We start from the raw sequence: 25,946 nt of genomic DNA, 5'->3' as shown, positions 1-25,946 counted from the left end.
GACACATAAATTTACCATTACACCTACAAAAACAAGAGTGGAAAGGGAAAGGTATAATTAGATTTATAGAAAACTGCAAGTAAGATATCTACCAAAACTCAGAAAAATATATTCATTTCATTCTCTATTTCCAAGTTTTTAAATTCCACTACAAGGAAAAACTTAGAAATCTGTTCAGCCTATCCATATTATGTATGAAGAAACTGCCATGCAAAGAAGTAAAGTGACTTGTCCAAGATCATACAGCTCATTAACCATAAAGCCAGAACTAAAACCAAAACCTTATCAATATTCTTTCTAAGGATACACTGGTACAATTTCTTCATTATCACCTGTATGCAGGACATGGAAGCTGGATAAAGTACAAACTAAGTTTCAAAATGGCATTGGTGAATGCATTCCTGATACATGACTATTATAGAAACGTTTACCTCTATACAAAGTAGTGATTCTGATTCAGATCTTGAAGTACTTTCTGCACCGTTATTACTGAATTATGTGGCAATTTGGAGTTAATTCAAATGTGCCTTTTTGCATTCTCTCATAAGGACTTTTGAACAAAGAAAATAGACCTTTAACACTTCCTGTGAAAGTAAAGATCATGATAAAGAGGTGTTTATACAGGCATGGAGCCAGAATGGACTATTTTTTTTCAAGCTTTTGTCACTGAGAGGAGACATCTCTTCTAACCTAACCAACTTAGAAAAACACTGCTCTCTTCCTTTAGGTGTAGATTTAAAATACCGTCAATACATCCCCCAGTGGGATGTGTGTGTTTAGTCATGGGTAACCAACACTTTCTTATGTTTCTGAAATTGTTCAGGTTTTCAAGCAAATATTTATGTAAAGACATTCACATTTTCAGATGTTTTGTAAAATTAACTACAAACACGCACAAAGGGACTGATGACAAGATGCTTTCCCTTAATGAACCATCTTCAAGATTTCCATAAGAACCCCAAAATAGATTGTAATGAATCCCCTGTTACAAATTCTCCTAGGACAAAGTGGCACATTTTTAGAAGTGGGCTACCGGAAAACGAATCTGGCAGAGGGTGGGTGAGTGGAGGGAATCTAGAAGGAAGTGAACACTTAAACGCTTTGCTTTTGCTCACTTGCTTGGGTTTAAGCTGCAGCTACTTCACTCGGTAAGGAAGAAGCTGGGTTAGATATTCAAAGTCCAGGCGGGAGGGCTGTGAGTGTGCAGAGCTAGCAGCTGGAGTGTGTTGTGGTAGCTGCTTTCCTGTGCTAAGCTGATTTACTTGTTTAAGGTCTGACCTCATCATCCTGTCAGTATGGGTTCCCACCTACACTGTTAGCTGCAGCTTTCTGCTTCAGCTGGAAAGCTAGAAGTATTCACAGTGTACCACAGGCAGCGGGGGTTGGGGGGAAGCAAGAAAGATTGCTCTCGGCACTTGTGCTTTTGTTAGTTCTACAGAAGAGGCAGAGAAACAAGAGATAACAAAGGCTCCATTTCCTTTCTGTGAGAGAAGGCTTTTGTCTCCTTCTGCAACGATGTCAGTGTCTGGCAAGAAAGAGTTTGATGTGAAACAGATCCTAAGGCTACGCTGGAGGTGGTTTAGTCATCCTTCTCAAGGTTCGCCCAACACTGGAAACTGCCTTCAGCAGGAAGGATATGAGCATAGAGGGACCCCGGTTCAGGGCAGGTTGAAGAACCACTCTCGGGACAGAAGCGGACTGAAGAAAAGCAACAGTCCTGTCCACCACAACATACTGGTACCAGTGCCAGGACCGTCCCCTGCCCATCAAATAGCCCTTCAGAATTGGCACCCACTAAACCTGATAGAACATCTTCGAGCAAATGAAGATACTCCTAAAGCAGTTTCAGAGGAGAATTTGTTCAAAGAAGCTTGTGAGAAACACTCACAAGATTTGGAGATGATGGCTGATGACAATACAGAGGATTCTACAGCAAGGTAGGAGTTTTCGATCGCGTAACTGAGAGCCATATCTAGGTTAACTTATCCTCTAAAAAACTCTCATTTAGTGTTTAAATAGAAGTGCTAAAATAAGCTCAGAATTTGTATGCAGCCAGTCAGGGTCTCCAAGAAACCCCCTCCTCTAAGTCTATAAAGGAAGACAGTAATAATACATAGGTTTTGATAATTAATGGGAAATATGTTTTAGGATTGTGAATTTACTTCTCCTAGTCCATTCTGATTCCATTAAGAATTCTGTTCCAGTTCTTAAAGACGTTTATTACAACTACTAATTTTCTGTAAATATCCTCTGTTGCTTGGATGTTCAAATAGTTGTGATTCTTTGTGCAAGTATGATGAATCACATAGAACTCTTTCTTACTTTGTGAGTTAGGCCAACTCTGACAAAATAAAAGCTCTGACTCCTCAGCACATCCTTATCTGTTCCTTAGTACATAGTTGCTATATTGACACTTGATAAGTATGTTATCTCTATGTGAGAATATGGAACAGCTTTTTTTTTGGCATTTGAGATTTATTTCAAGTCGTATTAGTTTCATAGTTAGTTTGCAGTCATGAAAATATTTTGCATAAAGCAGGTAATGTTGCTTACAGCAGTGACATCTTAAAGTAGGAAATAGGACATGTCAGCTATTTCTGGACATTAAAATGGAATAAGAGGTGATAATAAAGTATAGTTTCAGTATAGTTCAAAAATATTTGACCTTATCTTTATTTTTGTGTCCACCAGTATTGTTTGAGTGGAAGAAAATTATGTTCCCTCCTCTAATATTGTCCAGTCTAACTTAACCTAGTAGATCTCTACTTTTGTTTTCTTTTTCATTATCAAGTTTTATTTCCCCAACATGTTGTAGACACAATTGATGATCTTGGCAGTGTAATTAAAGCTTAAAAGAGCTGTAGAAAAAGAAATATTTTTATATGTTTTAAATTATATATATAACAGTTTAACATAAAGCTATGCTAATTTATTTGGAAATCTGGATATTTGCTATACTGTGTCTCTACATAAGCATAGAAGAGAAGGACTGGCAAATTTGCTTCTAGATATAAGTTTTTCCAATATATCTCCCTGGCAGTTCCTTGCTTTCAGAAATTCAAAACATAATATCAATAGAAAAAGCAACATAACATTGTGGCAAAAGACAAATCAACTGTGAAAATGATGCCCTTATAGGAACTCGATCTTGTTGAAATGTAAACATGCAAAAGACTTCGTGAAATGACTTTGAGTATAATATTAGATTGTTTGTGATACAGAGGTCTTAAGAAATAAAGTATGTATGTATGAATTTTCCTAAATATTTTCGTGATTACCCCAGAAAATGCTATATAATTGTTGGCATTGCAGGTTGTATTTAGTACAACTAATTGAATTTTCAAAGTAATATATGATCCATACTTTTAGATTCAGCAGGTTTTCAAATTATCTCTCCTCATCATGAATAACAATTTTAAAAACTGCTGAATTTGGCTGTTAATATTAAACTTATTGACTCTGTTGTAGAAAAATTTAAATTATCTGCTGTGACCTCCTGACAAAATTATTTGAGGATCCCTGAATTGATTTTCCAGCATGAGAATATATTTACAATAAATTAGTTGCTAAAAGAAAACGCCAGATAAAACGTCAAATATAACGTGTCACCAAGTAATATTTTTAAAAAATATGTTTCTCTTTTTATTTTATTCCTCATAGTTTTCATATTCTAAGGAAATGTTCTGTTAAATATCCTATGGTTAGAGTGGAAAGTTAATGTTTTCTTAAATAAATACAGGAAGTGGTTTTATAGATGTGCCAAGGATATTTTAAGTGGAAGAGAAGGGGTAAATTGAGGACCTTATTAATTGAAATATGATGGCTTATTAATCTATCATTACCCATTCTGAATTGCTATGTCTCGATTAACGAGAGTTTGAGAAACAGCTGTCTTATGTCCTGCTTCTCTAATGCCTCTCTTCTTCAGCAAGATTGGGGAGCAGGAGGAAAGGATCCTGAGAAGTTGGCAGCAGTCTGCCATCCCCTCAATAGAACTCTTGTGCTTAAAAAAAAACAGACAAACAAAACGGCAGTCAGTGTGGAGAATTATCACACTAGTACAAGATCGTCTCTAACACTCAAGGCAAAGTAAGGGTCTTTAAGCCATCCTGCTTTCTACAAATGTTGCAGGGAATGAATAGAGAATGGACTAAATTACTAGCAAATACATTTCTATATAGTTGAATTATAAATATGTACTTCATTTAGGAACAGCTCAGTATCGTGATCCCACACTGTAAGTATGCATCTACCAGCACGCCCGTCATCAGAGACCTGGGCTCAATTATCATTTTCTTTTTGTCCTAGTTATCTACTAACTCTGCATCTGTGCTTCTCCGTAACTACCTTGCTCAGTGTCCTTCCCTTATCTCATCCCTAGCATTCCCAAAATCAGAACAAATATTTTAACAGTGCATTATGATCATGCTTCTTATAGATAGAACATTTAGTTATGAAATTATATATATAAATATAATATTTTGTAACTGCTCAGAAAGAAATGATTGCATTAGTCCCCAGGTGTATGTCAAAGTGTTAAACTGCATTTGTTAAGACAAATGCAGTTATCTCCTCACTGTGCTTGAGAACATTGAGTAAAATGCTGATTACCTGTGTATGGACCCAGAACAACACGCCCCTGTACAAAGTTGGAGGTTCACAGGGCTGTTCAGTTTTCCTTAAAACTTTGCAGGAATGGGGATCATATCCTCATTCTACCTGCTGGGGCTTTAGTCTTTTGCATAACCTACCAACTGTACAATATGTAATTTTGTATATCTTTGCCAGTGTTGCATTATTAGACAAGATTCCAAATTCCCTCTCCACTTGAGTCCTTTCCAATTTTCAAGTGAGGTTTGTCTAAAATAAAAAGAGCAGCTGTCACTGTATACTGTGGTATCCCGAAGAAGGGGAGATTGGATGAATCAAGACTTAGAATTCATTAATAATTCATTCCACAAACATTGAGCACCCATTGTGTGTCAGGCATACTTCTAGGTGCCGAGGATAAAACAGGATCAAAACAGAGAACCTGTTCTCATGGAGTATACATTTTAATGGGGAGAGAGAGACAATAAAAATAAACCAAAAATATAATACTTAAATGGTTATAAGTAGTATGAAGAAAAAGTAATTAGAGGGAAGACAGTGAAGAAGGGATACTCCTTCAGATAGGGAAGCCCTTTCTGATGAGGTAACATTTGAGCAGAGATCTAAATGAAGTGAAGGGGGAAGCCATGAGAATGTCTGACTCATGAGGTCGAAGCAAGTGAGAGGTTACTGCTGCTGTGCCTTAACAGAGCCCTTAACCGCCATCCATCTTTTTCTATTCAAATCAATGTCACATGTCCCCACACAGTCCATTGATTAATGTCCAAAACATCCTTAACTGGTGAACTCAAAAATATGCCCTAACCTGTTGTTCATCACAGTCATGCACCGCATAACGACATTTCAGTCAATGACGGAACGCATATGTGACAGTGGTCCCATAAGATTGGTACCATATAGCCTAGGTGTGTAGTAGGCTATACCATCTAGGTTTGTGTAAGCACTCTATGATGTTCATACAACAACAAAATCGCCTAACGATGCATGTCTCAGAACATGTCCCTCTTGTTAAGTTACGCGTTACTATATAGTGATTTTAAGATTACACGCATTCCCATGGCCACAGAGGTGACTTTCCAGCCATCCTGTAACCACAGTGCCATTTTCTCCTCTGAGGATCTGGCTATTCAGTCAGCAGACCATGTCTCATGTATAGAGGCCTGTGCCCTTTGTGAAAACAGACACATGATGGTGTATTTTCTTTCTTAATAAAACTATTCAGATAGGGCCAAATATATTGTGCATCTTCATCCTCAGCACAAATCCATCTGTGATATGGAATATGCTTGGGAAATATTTATGCATAAGGGAAATCCTAAATCTTAAACGGTGAAACTTATTATAATAGTCTTTCTCATAAAGTAGGAAGTAAGCTATGTGTATGTTCATACACACACAGAGAAAGCTTCCCAGGAAGATAGAAAAGCAATTTCAAAAGCCATGAGATGGGAGTGTGCTTGATATGTTCAAACATAAGGAGGCCAGTGCAGCTGGAGTAGAGTCCTCAATGGGGAGAGTAGCAGGAGATGATTTTGGAAAGGTAGCAATAATAATACAGCATTAAAATTAATAAGCACCCTTTGTAGACACTTACTATGTGCCAGGCACTAAATACTTTACATATATTTTCTCATTCTCCCAAGGAAAATCTTTGAATGTGAAGATGGTGTTCACATTTACAAATGATATTTCTCTGGGTATTATTTTGTTGGCTATCTGTTGTTGTTTTATCTTCTTACAAGGCAAAAATAATGTGGGTTTCTAAAGTTAAGAACTAGGCCTGCTTTACTTAATTTTACACTGCGTTTTTCAGTAGAAACTGTTACTTCAAAGGAAGGCATAAGGAACAAACTACAATTTTATTGTTGTTTATAGAAAGTTTAAGGTTAAATCCCTTTGCCTATGGTTTAAAATATACCATAGAAAATTACATAAGTTATTCAATTGCTTTACTAATTTAGAGTATTTTAACAAATAATTTAAATTTAATGGAACAATTATTAACCTTTTTAGAGATGGAACGTCTATTGGTTGATTTTAAACCCTTGCTACTCACAGCTTCATTCCTGAGAGTGAGGTACCACGGTCTTCATGTCTCACTTCTAGCAGTGTGGTATTGGATATATATTTAAGTTAACATTAATTAAAATATATTTAATATTTGAAAAATTTGGGACTTCTTTCCATCTAGGAATCTGGCGATACCTTAGGGCCATGTTTCTTTAAATATTATGATTAAGCACCTATAGTTGTTATTTCTGATATTTGAAAGGCAAGTATCATTTCATGTCTACATTTGGAAATAGAAATAAAGGACTCAAAATGTATGGTACTATTGAATATGTGACTTCAAGAGCAACATATTAATTATATTGACCTATGACCCATTGCCTAAACGTTCAGTCACTTAGTATTTTAAAGTTTATTTCTTAAACTTGCATGTCTTATTTCTGACTTTTGTAAGGTACCTGCCCCTTAATGCTAATCTTGTTGATGTCTTTCCTATGACTTTATAAGTGAAGATAATGGCAATGTTATACACGCACACACGCACATTCACATATGCATATATATGTATATGTGTATATGTGTGTGTATGTATATATGTATACCAGTGTGAAATTCTTATATTTGAAGGAGATAAAAAACTGAAATCAAGGTGGAGGAGTGAGGAATACTGAATTCTTAATAAAGAAACTTAAGTCAAAATATAATATTTTGTAAGATGAACCTGGAACATCTTTTAGTCTGATAACGTAAGGAAGTCCTCAAAAAAAGAATGATGGGGGTATGTCAAGGGGACACAGGAACCAACTGAAAAAGCTTCCAGTGGCCAAAGCTGGAACAATTTTAGCAGCAAAATAAAATAGTATTGGATTATAAACCAAAGTAAAAAAATAAACATAAGTCCGTATTGATGTAAATAAATGATTGAATATATAAATAAATGAAAGAGAAAAAACAAATCTCTTGTGCAGAAGAATTCCAAATAATTTATGTACATACTCTGCCCTCAAAGAGGTGGAGCAAGTTCTGTGCCTTAAGTGTGGCCTGCACATAGTAACCTCTTTCCAAAGAGTAACTACAGTATGGAAGCATGGGGCTGGGGGAGAGTACATTTAGAGTGACAAATACTACCTCAGCCAGGTAATCAAGATTAACATCAAAAGTGCTCAGTCTTGTTGACAGTATGTACACTTGGTAGGATGTGATGCAAATGGCACTTCCTCTGCAAAACCCATCACCCCCTAATCTAATCATGAGAACAACATCAGACAAATCCAAATAAGGGGACATTTAAAAAAATGCCTAGTCTGTAATCCTCAAACTGTCAATGTCATCAAAAATAAGGAAAGTCTGGGGCCGGCCTGGTGGCGTAGTGGTTAAGTTTGCACGTTCTGCTTTGGTGGCCCGGGGTTCACAGGTTTGGATCCCAGGCATGGACCTACACACTGCTTGTCAAGCCATGCTGTGGCAGACGTCCCACATAAAATAGAGGAAGATGGGCACAGATGTTAGCTCAGGGCCAATCTTCCTCAGCAAAAAGAGGAGGATTTGCAACAGATGTTAGCTCAGGGCTAATCTTCCTCACCAAAAAAAAAAAAAAAATAAGGAAAGTCTGAGAAACTGTCACAACTAGGAGAAGCCTAAGAAGACATGACAAGTAAATCTGATGTGGAACAGAAAAAGGACTTTAGGTAAAAACTGAGGAAATCTGAATAAAGAATTGACTTTAGTTAATAATAATGTATCAATATTGGTTAATTAATTGTAATACATGTGCCATACTAATATAAGATATTAATAAATAGGAGAAACTAGGTGTGGGGTTTATGGGGACTGTCTATACCATCATTATACTATCACAGTTTTTCTGTAAAAAAGTACAATATTTTAGCAAGGACTGTCCTAGTAAATAGACTTCATATATCAACACTAGAAGACCACTCAGTTTTTGAGTGCTTGTGGTTTGTTTGTTTTGTTTATTTTTGTTGTTTGGCAACTGATTAAAGGGATACTAAATCAAAATCAGTGGGTTATTACCTCTTCCATGCAAAAATCTTATACATTGGCAACAAGATAATATCCTAAAGGCAATCCTAGGGAAGTCAGCATCTAAAAAGTACATGCAATTTTAAGTCCTATCCTGGTGATACTGATTGTGGCTATCATTTGGTGTGGACCAGCTTTTAAGTGCATAGCAACTAATAGGGTCATAGCTGAATATAACAGAAAATCATTTTTATTTAATCATTGAGGACACCATGGAAACTAATGAAGTGGCATATATTTATTGCTTCCAAACGAAAACTTGGCCTGCCACTTTTTTTTTCTATTTCTTGACGTTGCTGTCTATGGTTTACCTCTCAGGAGATAAACAGTGGCACATGTAAAACAAGCTTCCTTATACAAAAGTCTCTATCCTTCCATGCTAAAATAAAAAATTTAGCCATTGAGGGGCCAGCCTAGTGGCGTAGCGGTTAAGTGCGCCTGCTTCACTTGAGTGGCCCAGGGTTTGCAGGGTCGAATCCCAGGCGCGCACCGATGCACCACTTGTCAAGCCATGCTGTGGCGGCATCCCATATAAAGTAGAGGAAGATGGTCATGGATGTTAGCCCAGGGCCAATCTTCTTTAGCAAAAAGAGGAGGATTGGCATCAGATGTTAGCTCAGGGCTAATCTTCCTCGCACACACACACACACAAAATATATATATAGCCATTGAGTATATTTTATTCATGGCGATTCTGTTCTATTCAGATTATAATTTCACTAACGAGAATGGAAAATGTGTAGCCCTAACGGTTGAGAAATAAGATTTTGTAAATAGACTTAAAAAGAACTACCTAAGCAAAGGTAACTAAAAGTGAGAAAATTGAAATCAAATAGTTTTTAGTTATCTGACGTTTTAGGATGGTATAGGTATTACTGAAATCTTACACAAAAAAGCATTACGTAAGGTTTTATTCTGAAAACACTGTAAAATCTGTATTTCTCAAATCAGTATATAGACATAATATGTGTCACTAGCATTTGCACTGAAGAGAGCAATATCAATGATCATTTTTAATGAAACTATCAGAAGTGAATCCTTTGTTACTCCTGGTTAACCTTTCTTAGCCTGTTACTATTAGTCAAAATGCCTTATCCCTTGCATGCTTTAAAATGCTGCTGTACAGAATGGCGACCTCTTGGCATCCTCACACCCTGTCTATTGCTATTGCTTTTTCCATAGCCATATTAAACACCTTGCAACTTTTTTTCAGCAGGTCTTTAACATAAGTGATTGGTTCTTGATCATTCCACTGCTGTCTCACTCAATAGAAGCTATCTGTTAAATCTTTTGTCCACCTTTTTCCTGTAAAACTACACTCCTGTCAGCACAGTGGCATTTAGGTGTTCTTTTCTGGCTAATGTTGATTATAGTAGCTATAACAACACTAATAAACAACTGCATGTGTAACACACTGTCACATAAAACTATCAGCAACGCAACTATTTAATTTAGTCTGAGGCCTGTTGTACCATTCAACAAGCCAGTTGCTTAACTAAGACATTGGTATTTGTTTATTGTTTCCTCCATTCAACAAGTATTTATTGAACCCCTACTGTATGCATTATGTTTTCTTAGGCACTCTAGAATGAAAAGATAAATAATATATGCCGATTCCCACTAGAGGCTTACAATATTGTTGGGGAGATCAAGTGCATTCACGTGAAAGGATTCATGGCCATAAAAAAGGAGTATATTGGAAGAACAGTTTGAGTTGCTTGGTCATTGAGCCCTATTGGCATTCAAAGACAAGAAATAATTCATCTGACTGGAGCAACCTTAGAATACTTCATGGAGGTGCCGGCCCCGTGGCCTAGCGGTTAAGTGTGTGCACTCCTCTGCTGGCGGCCTGGGTTCGGATCCCGGGCGCGCACCAATGCACCACTTGTCAGGCCATGCTGTGGCGGCATCCCACATAAAGTGGAGGAAGATGGGCACAGATGTTAGCTCAGGGCCCGTCTTCCTCAGCAAAAAAAAAAGAGGAGGATTGGCATGGATGTTAGCTCAGGGCTGATCTTCCTCACAAAAAAAAATAAAATACTTCATGGAGGAGATATGATTTGAGATGAATCTTAAGGAATAGATAGCATTTTGATACAGATGTGAGGAAGAATGAATTCTAGGTAGGAGGAAAAACACAGAGTGCCTTCAAAAAGGCACTGAAACATGTAACTTTAAGGTGTGCTCAAACAGCAGATTTCAATTTGGTTGAAGTAAATGATATACACTGGAGAATGGTACAAAATTAACCAAGAAAGGAAAGTCAGGCATAGATTATGGAGGATCTTAAAAGACAGGATAAGGACTGTCTGGACTTTTTCTTAGAGGTCAGGGCTTATTAACCCCTAAGACTTTGCTGAAATATTTTGTGTCTGTGAATAATTTTAGGGAGAAGTTCCACTTGCTTTCCTGAGATTCTCAAACAATACCATTTCACAGGAATAACAAAGTAATGAATGGTAGCAAAGAAAGCATGTTAATAGACACAATACTTTAAAGAAAAAAATTTGGTGAGAAAATTAGAAAATACAGGACTCGACATGTGGAATATCCATTTTGGGATGTTTAGATCTAAAAAAGTATGATAGTTTTTATCAAGGTTTAGCTGAATGGAATTCTAGGATACTAGACAGTTCACTAATAAATTTGAATAAGTGACTTAATTTTAAAAAATCTTTTAGCTTTTGTTTTATTTTTTATTGTGGTAAGAACACTTAACATGAGATCTACTCTCTCAACAAAATTTTTTTTTTATTGATGTTTTAATGGTTTCTAACATTGTGAAATTTTGGGTTGTACATTTTTGTTTGTCCATCACCATATATATGACTCCCTTCACCCCTTGTGCCCACCCCCCAGCCCCACTGCCCCTGGTAACCACAGTCCAGTTTTCTCTGTCCATGTGTTGGTTTATATTCCACATATGAGTGAGATCATACAGTATTTGTCTTTCTCTTTCTGGCTTATTTCACTTAACATAATACGCTCCAGTCCCATCCATGTTGTTGCAAATGGGACGAATTTGTCTTTTTTTATGGCTGAGTAGTATTCCATTGTATATATATATACCACATTTTCTTAATCCAATCGTCAGTCGAGGGACACTTAGGTTGCTTCCACTTCTTGGCTATGGTGAATAATGCTGCAATGAACATAGGGGTGCATAAGCCTCTTTGGATTGTTGATTTCAGGTTCGTTGGATAGATTCCCAGTAGTGGGATGGCTGGATCATAGGGCATCTCTATTTTTAATTCTTTGAGGAATCTCCATACCGTCTTCCATAGAGGCTGCACCAATTTCTCAACAAAATTTTAATTGCACAATTGAGTAGTGTTAACTATAGGCACAATGTTGTATTGCGGATCTCTAAAACTTATTCCTCTTGTATTACTGAAACTTTATACCTGTTGAATAGTAACTCCCTATTTCCCACTCTCTCCAGCCCCTGGAAACCACCATTCTACTCTCTGTTTTTATGAATTTGATTATTTTATGTACCTCATATAAGTGAAATCATGCAGTGTTTATCCTTCTATGACTGGCTTATTTCACTTAGCATGATGTCCTTCAGAATCATCCATGTTGTTGCATATGGCATGATTTCTATCTTATTAAGGCTGAATAATATTCCATTGTATGTACATACCTCATTGTCTTTATGCATTCATCCATTGATGGACACTTAAGTTGTTTCCAAGTCTTGGCTATTGTAAATAATGCTGCAATGAACCTGGGAGTGCAGATATCTCTTCAAGATACTGATTTAAATTTTTTTGTGGATGTATACCCAGAAATAAGATTGCTGGGTCATATATAGTAGTTCTATTTTTAATTTTTTGGGGAAGTTCCAAACTGATTTCCATAGCAGCCACACCATTTTACATTCCCACCAACGTTGTACAAGGGTTCCAATTTCTCCGCATCATTGCCAACAGTTGTTATCTTTTGTGTGTTTTTTTTTTATAATAGCCATTCTAACAGGTGTGAGGTGATATCTCATTGTGGTTTTGATTTATATTTCCCTGATAATTAGTGATGTTGAGCACCTTTTCATATCCCTGTTGGCCGTTTGTATGTCTTCTTTGGAGAAATGTCTATTCAAGTCCTTTGCCCATTTTTTAATCAGGTTTTTTGTTTCTTTGCTATTGAGTTGTGTGAGTTCTTTATATAGCTTGGATATTAACCACTTACCAGATAGATGGTTTACAAATATTTTCATCCATTCCATAGGTTGCCTTTTCATTCTTGATTGTTTCCTCTGCTGTGCAAAACCTTTTTAGTTTAATGTATTCCCATGGTCTATTTTTGCTTTTGTTGCTTGTGCTTTTGGTGTTATACCCAAGAAATCATTGCGAAGACCAATATCATGAAGCTTTTCCCCTATGATTTCTGCTAGGAGTTTTATAGTTTCAGGTCTTACATTTAAATCTTTAATCCATTGTGAGTTCATTTTTGTGTATGGTGTAAGATAAGGTTCCATTTCATTCTTTTTCATGTAGATATCCAGTTTTTCCAACACCGTTTGTTGAAGAGGCTGTCCTTTCCCCATTGTATATTCTTGACACCCCTGTCAAAGATCAGTTAACCATATATGCTTGCTTTTTTTCTGTGCTCTCAATTCTGTTCTATTGGTCTATATGTCTGTTTATGCCAGTACCATACTGTTTTAATTACTGTAGCTTTGTAGTATATTTGAAATCAGGAAGTGTGATGCCTCCAGCTTTGTTCTTCTTTCTCAAGATTGCTTTGGCTATTTGGGGTCTTTTGTAGTCCCATACAAATTTTAGGATTGTTTTTTCTATTTCTGTGAAAAAATGCCATTGGAATTTTCATAGAGATTGCACTGACTCTCTAGATAGCTTTGGGTATTATGGGCGTTTTAACAATATTATTTTTTCCAATCCATGAACATGGGATGTCTTTCCATTTATTTGTGTCTTCTTTAATTTCTGTCATCAGTGTTTTGTAATTTTCACTGTACAAGTCTTTTACCCCCTTAGTTAAGTCTACTCCTAAGTGTTTAATTCTTTTTTGATGCTTTTGTAAATGAGATTATTTTCTTAATTTTCTTTTCAGATAGGTCATTGTTAGTGTATAAAAACACAACTATTTTTGTATGTTTATTTTGTATCCTGCAACTTTACTGAATATATTGATTAGTTCTACCAGTTTTTTTGAGGAGTCTTTAGAGGTATCTACATATAAGATCATGTCATCTGCAGACATAGATAATTTTTCTTGTTTCTTTCTGATTTGGATGGCTTTTATTTCTTTTTATTCCTAATTGCTCTGGCTAGGACTTTCTGTATTATGTTGGAATGAAGTGATGAGAGTGGGCATCCTTGTCTTTTTCCTGATTTTAGAGAAAAAACATTCACATTTACTTTCTTACTGTTGAGTGCGATTTTAGCTGTGGGCTTCTCATATATGGCCTTTATTATGTTAAGGTAAATTCCTTTTATACTTAGTTTATTGAGAGGAGTAGATGTTTTAAAAGTCTTATTATCTATTATCACATTTGCAAATTTTACTATAATAAATAAGAAAGATGTTTGTATCATCCATTAGCAAGTCATTTATGTTTTTTCAGGATTCCATGAAATGATATATTAATCATATATAAAGGGACCAGACAAGTTTTAGTATACTCATATTGAGTACAATTACTATTGTATTGAAGAATATAGTACCTTAACTGGAAGAGAAAAGTACTTCTTTTGACTGAAAAATTAGTTATAAGAACAATCAGAGAAACCTTGCTGTATTTCCTTAGGATAGTTTCATTAATCTTGAGCTTTTACTGTTAAAGTCTATATACATGAAGACTGCAATATAGACTACATGTGCTTCAGAAAGAAAATGTTATTTTTCAGAACAGTCATGACAGTCAGCATTATTATGTAAAAAAGGCTAGATATAGCAGATAACCTTATAAAACACCTAGAGACATAAAACCATACTCTTCTAATCTTTTTTCTTTGAATAAAGATAAAGTCAAAAGTATAAAATGGCAAAATAGCTTGGGAATACAATAAAGGTGTTCATTTTCTCTGGAGAAGTAAAGTCTATCTATAAAACCTCTAGGTCAATACAATGTAAATACCCTAATCTTTTTTTTTGGGGGGGGGGGAAGATCAGCCCTGAGCTAACATCGATGCCAATCCTCCTCTTTTTTGCTGAGGAAGATTGGCCCTGGGCTAACATCCATGCCCATCTTCCTCTACTTTATATGGGACGCCACCACAGCATGGCTTGACAAGCGGTATGTCGGTGCGTGGCGGGGATCTGAACCGGCAAACCCCAGGCCGCCAAAGCGGAGCGTGCGCACTTAACTGCTGCACCACTGGGCTGGCCCCAATACCCTAATCTTGAAGCACTTCCTCTTCCAGGTTAATTAGGCAACCAGGATACTACATTAGAAATTTCACCAAGTATAAGCAAAGAATCATCACAAGAGCCAGCCCAGTGTGATAATACTCATCTCCTTAGACATGTGACTTATACCTTAACAATCTACTCAATTTTCCCATTGCTAGCGATGACACTCTATTATTTTCACCTCCAAAATGGATCAGTAAAAGCCTTTCATGACTAAAAGTAACTCAAGAGCTTCTTGTTGAGTCATAATGAATGAATTAACCAAAATCAGGGTATACTCAAAAGGTTAAGAATATTAAAACCAGATCATTAAATAAAGGGAGCTTCAATGAGGAGTTATAGTCAGTTTACCTGGCCAAGGCCACAAAACTGGAGGTCTCAATCTGGGATAAAGGTGACAAAAAAACAAGAACGTGAAGCCAAGGCTAGAAACTCAGCAGGAATAGGAGGAAAAGCACCCCTGTTAAATCTCTAAAGTTACAAAGGCTGTAACAGAGTGAGGGAGGCAGATCATTTTCAGAGACACTAGTTAAATGAGCTACTCCTGGGACAATTCTCTTTCCTGATAGTGCAAAATAGGATCTTGGACTTCACTGTGTGCAAGAATCATCTGAGGGAGTTTGTTAAAAATGTACTCAGTATCCACCACCAGAGAATTTAATTTATTAGTTTTGAGGTGGGATTTAGGAATCTGAATTTTTAACAAATTTCTGAACGAAACTTTAAAAAATATTTGGTCAGCTCCTGCAAGCCCAATTTGTCAGGATTCCTATAGGACCCTACTACCTGATATATTGATAATGGTAAACACATGATAAATAAAATACCAAAGCTTAATATAAAGTATAATCTATTATACAGTATAATAATGGATTATACTTTATATAAGAATTGTAGATATGCTTTAATCTGTGATTTACATTGACAAGGTCTCAAGTATTGACTCGGAAAATGCTTTAAAAAAATTGTCAGCAGCATTAATTTGTTCTTACACCCTCTCATACGTAATGACCTTTATTAGGTTCTGTGAAAGGATGAAAAAGGAATAAAAACATAGATCCTACCCTTAAGGAGTTCATAATCCAGTTGGAATGGAAAAACCACTCCCCGCCAGTAAAAGCTTTAAGAGCAATTACAAGGCGGCAACTCAGTTCAGATCCCCTAGTGTTTAATACAGAGGCTACTCAGGATAGTTAAGATGGAAGTACGGTTAATAACTCAAGACATCTTGAAATGCAAACATAGAGGTGTTAATCCAAAAACAGAAACAAATTTCAACCACGCAGAAAATTTACATTTTCAATTTTTCAAACCTGGAAACAAAATAACCAATGACAGTATCATCACTAGGGTCCCTCAAGTCTCAGTTGAGCTATTTTGAAGGTTACTTGATGATGGACAATGATTACTAATATAATGCTGTATATACTATAGATATTTATTGAAAATACTGATTATATTCTGGCACAATGCCCACAGACCTACCTTCTCCTCTCAGTTCCCATAACTAATTGGCTGCTCTTCTGTTACTTTCTCCTTACTTTCTTTTTGGTACTTCAGAGATGCTCTCTTCACCTTCTATGTTTTCTTTCCTCTCTGCATGGGCTAACATAAAAGTATGTAAGTCTAAAAGTGTAACACAAACTGAAAAACAATAAAAAGAAGAAATGGTTTATTGTCATTTTTAAGGAAGCTAGAAAATGAGATAAAAATTAAGCCTTCTTTACAAATTATGAATCTAAAATGTTTAATATGTTAATTACTTTTCAGAAGCATTTTGCTGATCTTAATAACTTGGCTTGCTTAATGATGAAGAAAGTTTGATAGCAATTAACATACATCTTACAACTGATCAAGATGATTTTTATTTTTATACAAAGTATTGTACATACACTAGAACTTGCCACAGATGATCAGAGCAAGTACATATTCTATAATTATTTTCATAACTACTGTATATCTGAAGAAAAAGGAAATTTTTGCTCTGAGCTTTTTTTCATACTTTTTACTTTGACTGAATCGTGTCTATAATAATTGCATATTTACAGATATATTAGGATTTAAATTAGAAAGGACTTCTACAGAACTGCACAGGTGCAGAAAGTGAAGCCCAAAACAGAATGAATACCTTTAGCTAGTGGTAAAACTAGGACTATAAGTCAAATTTCCTAACTCCTGGACTTTCACCACCCTACTGTCTCAGCAGCATATTCGTAATTTTATCCTTCTGATAAAATTATATGAGTGTCCAATCATCATTATAGATGATGTTAAAAAGTGCTTAGATTAGGCTGATTACAGAATCTCTTGGAACTAAATATTTCAAATAATTGTGACATTTTATATCAGATAACTGGCACATCAAAGATATAAATTAGGACATTTCACAAACCTTGGTATCATAAAAATCGTTAAATGATCTTTTTCATTCCATTGTTTGCAGAAAATATCTAAAACAGTCAGTCAGTTCAGGAGTAGATGTTATGCTCTGTAAACTGTCTATCACTACATGGGGGCTTTTCCATACAGTTAGAAGTTCAAGAAGAAGGCAAAAAGGGTCTCTAGACGAGGAATCATCTACTCTTTTGGCTTCTTCTCATTAGTAGTATGCATAATCAAGAACTGAATGAGTTCATATTCATGAAGTTATTCTTAAGTAATCAATTTTGCAACTTTATTCAAGAAATGAGGAGATAATTCCAGTAACAGTTTCTCTGAAAGCTAACCGACAAATACACTAAAACAATTTAGGCCCTATTCTCTTACTCTCCCCTCAGCAATACAAAACCGATGATAAATATATCTACGTAAAACTTCTAAGGCAACTTTTGAAGTTACCCTTCAATTTTTTCTTCTTCAAGGCGAATTACCAGAATTGACATAAAATTCTTAAAATCTCCTTTATCACCCTCTATATAATTTAGTCTTCTGTGGACAGCTATACACTAGAAAGGGCCTGATTATCACAGATTTTTTACTTTTATGTTGAAAGTGCCTTGCAAAAATAAATGGATAAAAATTGCTGGTTCTACTCAAAGTTCTATGCTATTAAAATGAGAGGAAAATACTGGCAAAAACATGAAAATTCATGAAACATCTGGTATTGTTTCCAGTCAAGCTCAAATAATAGGTATTTTCCCTTGCATAAAATTATTTCCTTTTATCCTTCCAGCATAGCATAGATTTTTACAGGTGTATGAGAATTCTAGTCATTATTTAGGTAAAACATCAATCTGCCAAAAGTGTGGAAAAGGCCCATGTGGGGAATATACTATGCAAAATTAATACATAGTGTTTCTTTGTGTTTTCATTTTGAATGAATAAAATATAATAATAGTCATCCTACGGTTATATTAAAAGAAGACTGTGTTGATTGTCATTTTTAAATAGCTTGATCATCACATACTTTAAAAACATAATTTTACAGGTGTTTGTAAAAGTTAGAATTTAAACATGTATGTCTGCTTTTTTTAATTTTACACTAATTCACAAATATTAATTTATAAGTAAATAGAATTGCTCCTGTTTGTTGAAGGATAATTGCTTAATTCTGAAAGTGTATCTAAGAAGCATTTGTAAACTAACAGACTCCTAAGTATTTTTAATGATTAAACCATTTGCATCTCTAATATTTTTAAAGCTTTCCTTATTTTTTGATGCATACAATACCATTAGTGAAGTACACTGAAAGCTCTAAAGCACAGAATACATGAAATGGTTTATTAATAGTAGTGAGAATGGTATATGTGGGAGATCAAAATTGGCCACCCTGAAATATGTCTCTTTACCTTATTTTCTCTGACAGACATTTGACCTCCCCCAAACTGCCTAAAGAATTTAACATAGAAGACCTGTTCCAGGAAGGAGCCACTACCATATGATGGTTATAATATAATGTAAAATAGATGTTACAATCGGAAAGGCACCAAGCACCTCTTATCAAAAATTCTGTCTCTCTCAGGCCACATTCTCTAGGTGTCCCTGAAAAGAGTTGCCAGACAAACATTTACATTTATAAGGGAAATCTCCATTTGTAAAGGTATCTCCCTCTCTGTACTGGGAAGAGGGGAAGATGATCTTATCTCTGGAAACTCTTTTCAGTACAGAAGGAGAGGACTTAAATCTGCATACTCTTGTTTACTGTGCTTTTCTGGTAGTCTCTCATAGCTGTCTCCTCCCACATCCTCAACATCCTCCTTTGTCTACCTGAATATGCTATTTAAGGTGAAAACCTTTGCCATTTGTTGAGAAACTCGGTCTCCCTGGTTTCTCCCATGTATACATGTTATTAAACTTTATTTTCTCCTGCTAACCTGTCTTTTAATTATTTGGTCAGCCATAAGAACCTTAAGGGAAAGGGCGGAAGGGGATTCTCCCTCTTCCCCAACATATACATTGTGACATCAGAACACACTTTACTTATTGAATTCAGGCCTGTTATTTAATTTATTTGATTTAATTTATTTGAAAATACCTTCATTTTGAGAACCATATTAATCACTCATCTTTGCTACCACTATGGAATCTTCTACTTCTGAGGGCTTCTCACTATTAGCCAGTATCTGCTGCATTTAACAGGGTAGTGAGGAGGACATAAAACTATTTTTTTCTCAATTCAAACTTTTTGTCACCATTTTTGTTTAAATATAAAATATGTTCTGATTTTTTCCCAGAGTCTCCAGTTCTTTTTATGTCTTCTGCCTATCTGGAAAGTAGATTGATCTCTTCTGCTAAAACATCATATTCATGGTAATTTCTTTATCATTGTTTTGTTTAATACATCTGATTTTTACACTCAATGATTTTTTTTCTGAGCTTCAGCAATACTAAACACCATGCTTTTATGATTTTTTTTTATGATTTTCCATTTCTCTACAGAACACCTAAAATAATATGCCATTATAAAAATATACCTAGTTGATTTTCAGAGTGAGCTGTGACCGAAAAGCAGCAATAGAAATTTGCCAATATTAGTTTCTTGAATCAATATCTGTGAATTTTAAGCAGACATCACTGAAAGGTCAGACCTGAGCTTGTACATAACAAATACTCTCTTGCTGCTGTGCCAAATGCAAATCAGTTGTCCTCCTCTCTCTTGATCTGTTCTCTGCTGCTGGTTGCAAACATAGAGAATAATTGGTAATTGTTATAGAAAGCAGACAAAGTGTGACTTTGTAGTTTATGGTTTGTTCTCCCTAGAAGAATCATTATTTTCATAGTCTACCTCAGTTTGTATTCAATTTGCTCAAAATATCAGGCATTATTTGTTTTCTAAAACTAATGGGAATGAAAAAGCATCCTGACAAAAAGGCTAATATGCTGAAGAAAAAAATTAATTGACATGAGCAATGGAATTTATCTTCAAGTCATGCTAACCAACTTAAAATGCCCATTGTTTTCTGCAAAAAAAAAAAAGCTATTTATGGCCCCACACCCAACCCAAGTAAAGTGTGTTTGAGCCCTGGGGCATTTTTCCTACCACAACCCATATAAAAAAGCATGATAGGGTGCAGTCTGGATCAGAGTATCAGAATTCAAAGGCCAGTGCTGCTACTTATTTGTGTTATGACCTCAAGTGAGTTATTTGACCTTTTTGTGCCTCAGTTTCTCTCATTTTTAAAATGAGGACAGTACATGCACCTATCTTATATGGCTGTGTGGAAGATTAATTGAGACAATAAATATAGAGTCATTGGAACAGTGCCTCACATATAAATGCTCAATAAATGTTACCATTATCATTTTACATTTTTTGAACAATTTTCCTCATATCTCATTCATCATATGTGATAATGCAGATTGTTAAGCATACTTTAGTTTCTTACAGGTGATAAAAACTGCCTGCTAATTATTTAGGCGTTGCTTAATCATTTAGTTAATTATTTTATGATAGGTATAAATCATTGTTATTTTACCAATTCCTTCATTTAATTTCTCATTTGAAGAGATTTTCACATATCTTCATAACCTATTCAATTGCAAACATCTTTCCTATGTTGGGGAAGAGGGAGAATCCCCCTCCACCCTTTCCCTTAAGGTTCTTATGGCTGGCCAAATAATTCAAAAGACAGGTTAGCAGGAGAAAATAAAACAAAAAGTTTAATAACATGTATACATGGGAGAAACTCAGAAAGAGAACTGAGCAATTCATTCTGACTAAACTGCTTGCTTAAGTATTTTTTAGCTAAAGGCAGGAAGGTGTTGAGGGGGATAGTGGTTTGGAATTTCAGAGGGGAAGAAGACAATTCACAAGAAGATAGAAATGCAAATGTTTGTCTGACAACTCCTTTCAGGGCCACCTAGAGAACATGGCCTGGGAGAGACAGAATTTTTGATAAGAGGGGCTTGGTGCCTTTCCTATTGCAGCATCTATTTTATATTATACTACAGCCATCATATGGTAGTGGCTCCTTCCTGAAACAGGCCTTCTATGTTAAATTCTTTAGGCAGTTTGGGGAGGTCAAATGTCCATCAGAGAAAATAATCAAGGTAAAGAGACATTTCAGGGTGGCCAATTCTGATCTCCCACGTACATTTGCTAAAATGGGTATCTGGAATGGTAATGTTTAGCAGGTAACATTTTCTCATCATCCAAGAAGTGAATGGAATGTGAGAAATTTAAGAATCCATTTTAATACATCCTTGTGTTGTTTGGAATGTGGTAAAATCAAACTAATGAAATAAAGCATATAAGATAATAAAAACTTGTAAATCCTTGTTGTATGTTCTAGGAGCACATTGTAGGACATGAATGCAATGAAAATTTCAAAACAGGGGTAGGTAAACTTTTTCTGTAAAGGAACAGAGTAAATATTTGGGGGTTTGCAGGCCATCCAGTCTCTGTCGCAACTACTCAGCTCTGCCTTTAGCACGAAAGCAGCCAGAGATAACATGTAAATGATTAGTGTGACAGTGTTCCAATAAAACCATATTTATGGACATTGAATTTGAAATTTCATGTGATTTTCTTGTGTCTTTTTGATTTTGTTAACCATTTAAAAATGTAAAATGCATTTTTAGCTCATGAACCATACAAAACAGATGGCTGGCTGGATTTGGCCGATGGGCCATAGTTTGTCAACCCTTGTTCTAGAAGCACTTTGTGAGACATGAAGGGAATGTTTTCTAGAACAGACAACCATGAAAATTCTGTCATATTGACAGCCTTAGCTGAGATACTTTAAGTCTTGGACCTTCCCACTAGCTGAGTCTTGCTCATTTTTCAGAAGTGTTTTGATTTGATGCTCTATTTAGATTCAATTTTGGATGTCAAGATGTTCTCCCTACTGTTAAAGAAGCTAAAATAATTCTGACTGGAAGTTTTTTACACTGATACAAAACAGTAAATAAAAGTCAAAAAAGTTTATTACTGTAAATTCCTCTCATGTCTGGAAAACAAAAATCACATCAAAGTAAAAATTCGCCAAAAACTACTTCATTCATACATTCAATAAATATTTAGAATGCATAATATATCCAAAGTACCTTGACAGAGAGAATGATATATAAAGTAAATGCTTTCCAGTTGCTTACATTCTAGTAGAGAACATAAAATATGTATACCAATAACTACACTGCAAGATAGAAGGTAGTACGTGTTATAATAAAATATGTATACCAATAACTATACTGCAAGATAGAAGGTAGTACGTGTTATAATAGTAGCATATCCAATAAGCCATAAATAATGTTAGTATTTTGTAAAGTAAATTAGAAAAAAAAGTGCTTACAAAAACTGTACCCTTAGTATTAAAAAAAAACTACACCCTTAGTTTTAAAAAAAACTGTACCCTTAATCCCAGTATGTTAACTACTAATGCATTGTGTGTGTGTGCGCGCGCGTGCACGCACGCACGCACAACATGTTTATTTCTTTGGACAATAATTAGGTCCTAGTAGTTTCATAAAAAGCTAGCTGTTTCTCTATACTGAGGAAATGTTTATGTTAAGGTCAAGTCCAGTTACCTAAAGGAAGTGTTTCTGATCAGCATTTGCTTTTAGAGCCCAGTGACACTAGTGCTTCAGTCTTGCTTCTGGACTCCTCATAGTGGCCCCTTCAGTAGGCAAAGTGTAATTTGAGGAGTACTAGAAAAACATCTCATGGCTCTAATATTCCACCCTTATCCATCTCACTAATTTCCACATTTGTTTTTGGAGATGATAACTTCCTCTTTTTCAAAGCAATCATTGTTCTCTGTTGAGCCATAAATAGCCCTGGCTTCTGTGCTCCTGGTTTCAATAAGGATCATGTTTATTTGCAGGCCTCTGTTCCTATTTTCCATATGTTGTTAGGCTAATTTTACTATAATCCAAATAAGGGAATGATGTATCAAAATGGATTCTTAAATTTATCATATTCCATCCACTGCTTCAATTACTAAGATGTGTTACCTTGTAAACAGTACCATTCCAGAAATCCACTTTAGCAAATGAGAGAATATTTTAATTTAATTTAAACCTGAGACAGGGATATAATTGGAAATACAATCCAAAAGACAGAAAAGAAACTTTATCAAGAAGAACAAATTCTAGAAATTACCACAACATGTCAAAAATTACAAACCTGTATTAAGAAACACTTAACATTATGCTGGTATTGAAATACAGATATTGTGCATAGGTATCTCACCAAAGTTATTTAGTTGTAATATATTGACACCAAATTATAGAGACATGAATATGCATATTTTTGTAGGATTTTTCTAACAGAATTTTTTTATAGTCACATAATCAAAATAAAATGAATTGGGTTCTTGATCAACACCCATGTAAATCTTATGTAATACTACTGTTAATGTAGTGTTTACTTGTTTAAAAGAAAGCCTTTATTTACATTAAAAAAGATACAGGAAACAGCAAAAAAAAAATCAACAAAATGTAAACAACCTACAGAATGGGAGAAAATAATTAAATAATTGTAAACCATTTATCTGATAAGAGGTTAATATTAAAACATATAACTAACTCATACAACTCAATACTAAAATAATACTAAAATAATAATAATTTGATTTTAAAATGGGCAGCAGACTTGAATAGACATTTTTCCAAAGAAGACATACAAATGGCCAACAGGTACATGAAAAGATGTTCAATATCACTAATCATAAAGGAAATGAACATCAAAATCACAATGCGATATCACCTCACACCTGTTAGAATGGCTATTATAAAAAATATGAGAGATATCAAGTGTTGGCAGGGATGTTGAGAAAAGGGAACCCTTCTGTTGGCGTGAATGCAAAATGGTGCAATTGGTATGGAAATCAGTTTGGAGCATCCTCAAAAAATTAAAAATACAACTACCATATGATCTAGCAATCTCACTTTGGTATATATATCCTAAGGAAATGATATCAGTATCTAGAAGAGATATATGCACTCCCATGTTCGTGGCAGCATTATTCACATTAGCCAAGGCATGGAAACAACCTAAGTGCCCATCAATGGATGAATGGACAAAGAAAATGTGATATGTATATATATGTGTATATCTGTATATATATATGTATAACTGTGTATATAGTTTTATGCACTGTCTAAATGTATATATGTAGATATACATACATACAATGGAATATTATTCAGCCATAAAAAAGAAGGAAACCTGTCATTTGGGACAACATGGATGGACCTTGAGGGCATTATGCTAAGTGAAATAAGTCAGATAGAGAAAGACAAATACAGTATGATCTCACTTAAATGTGGGACCTAAAAAAAGCCAAACATATAAAAAGAGAGTAGATTGATAGATTGGTGGTTGCCATGGTCTGGGGGGGTGGGAAATGGGGAGATGTTGGTCAAAGTGTACAATTTCCAGTTATAAGATGAATAAGTTCTAGGGATCTAATGTACAGCATGGTGACTATAGTTAACAATACTGTATTATATACCTGAAAGTTGCTAAGAGAATAGATCTTAAATGTTCTCATCACAAAAATTAAATGATAATTATGTGAGGTGATGGAGGTGTTAACTAATCCTATGTGGTAATCATTTTGCAATATATATGTGTGTATCAAATCATCATGTTGTACACCTTAAACTTACACAGAGTTATATGTCAATTGTATCTCAATATAGCTGGGGAAAAAAAGGTGCAAGAAAGAAGAAAATATAAGGATACAACCTAGATTGAGGAAGGTAGTTGTAAAATGAAGCAAGGCATGATTCCATTATCTGAAAATAGCTAGAGATTTTGAGTATACTGTTTTTAAAATAAGAATTGAGACAGAATAGAAAAGTGATTGACAGGGGCTAGGCTGGGGGAAATAGGGAGAGGTTGGTAAAAGGGTACAAACTTTCAGCTATAAGATGAATATGGTCTAAGGATCTAATTTAACATGGTGACTGTAGTTAACACTGTATTGTATAATTGAAATTTGCTAAGAGAGTAGAACTTAATTGTTCTCACCAAAATTTAAATTAATTAGCTAATTAATTAACATATGAGGTGATGGATGAGTTAATTAACTAGATGGAGGGAGTCCTTTTGCAATGTATACGTATATCAAATCATCACAGTGTGCACTTTATCTTACAGTTTTGTCAATTATATCTCAGTAAAGCTGAAAAAAGGAATGCTGAACATATTTAATGTTTTAGCATACCCTGTACATTTTAGCATTTTAGCATACACCTACTAGTATGTTGTAATCTAATATATTATAGCTTATTCAGTGCTAAAAGTCCCTAGTGTGTAAGTTTATAACACTATTTCAAAATGTTCTGCCCTAATTAAGAAGATGGCATTTAAAAAGCACACACATTTATTTCATTTGATCCCCAACACTGTGAAGTAGGTTGTGATTATTACCTATTTTAAGTTGAGTTAATTATAAATGGCAGATTTGATATTCTCACTCAGTTCTTCTGACTTTAAATATGTTTTCTCCTCCCATACC

The 25,946-nt window shown here is 35.1% G+C and overlaps 1 protein-coding gene across 1 annotated transcript in view; it reads left to right on the top strand.

The window, feature by feature from the left end:
• Positions 1 to 1,406: 1,406 nt before the first annotated feature.
• KLHL4 (kelch like family member 4) overlaps positions 1,407 to 25,946 on the top strand; it is a 120,802-nt gene continuing 96,262 nt past the window's right edge. The window contains exon 1 of the mRNA XM_004436747.3: positions 1,407 to 1,937. Within this exon, the coding sequence (XP_004436804.1) occupies positions 1,516 to 1,937 (422 nt within the window). The 5' untranslated portion in view covers positions 1,407 to 1,515. The remainder of the gene's footprint in view (positions 1,938 to 25,946) is intronic.

This window comes from Ceratotherium simum, chromosome X (assembly GCF_057802395.1).
Source record: "Ceratotherium simum simum isolate JZ-2026a chromosome X, ASM5780239v1, whole genome shotgun sequence".
Taxonomy (NCBI): domain Eukaryota; kingdom Metazoa; phylum Chordata; class Mammalia; order Perissodactyla; family Rhinocerotidae; genus Ceratotherium; species Ceratotherium simum.
The sequence above is the reverse complement of the archived record's forward strand: the minus strand, read 5'-3'. Positions and strand labels throughout refer to the sequence as shown.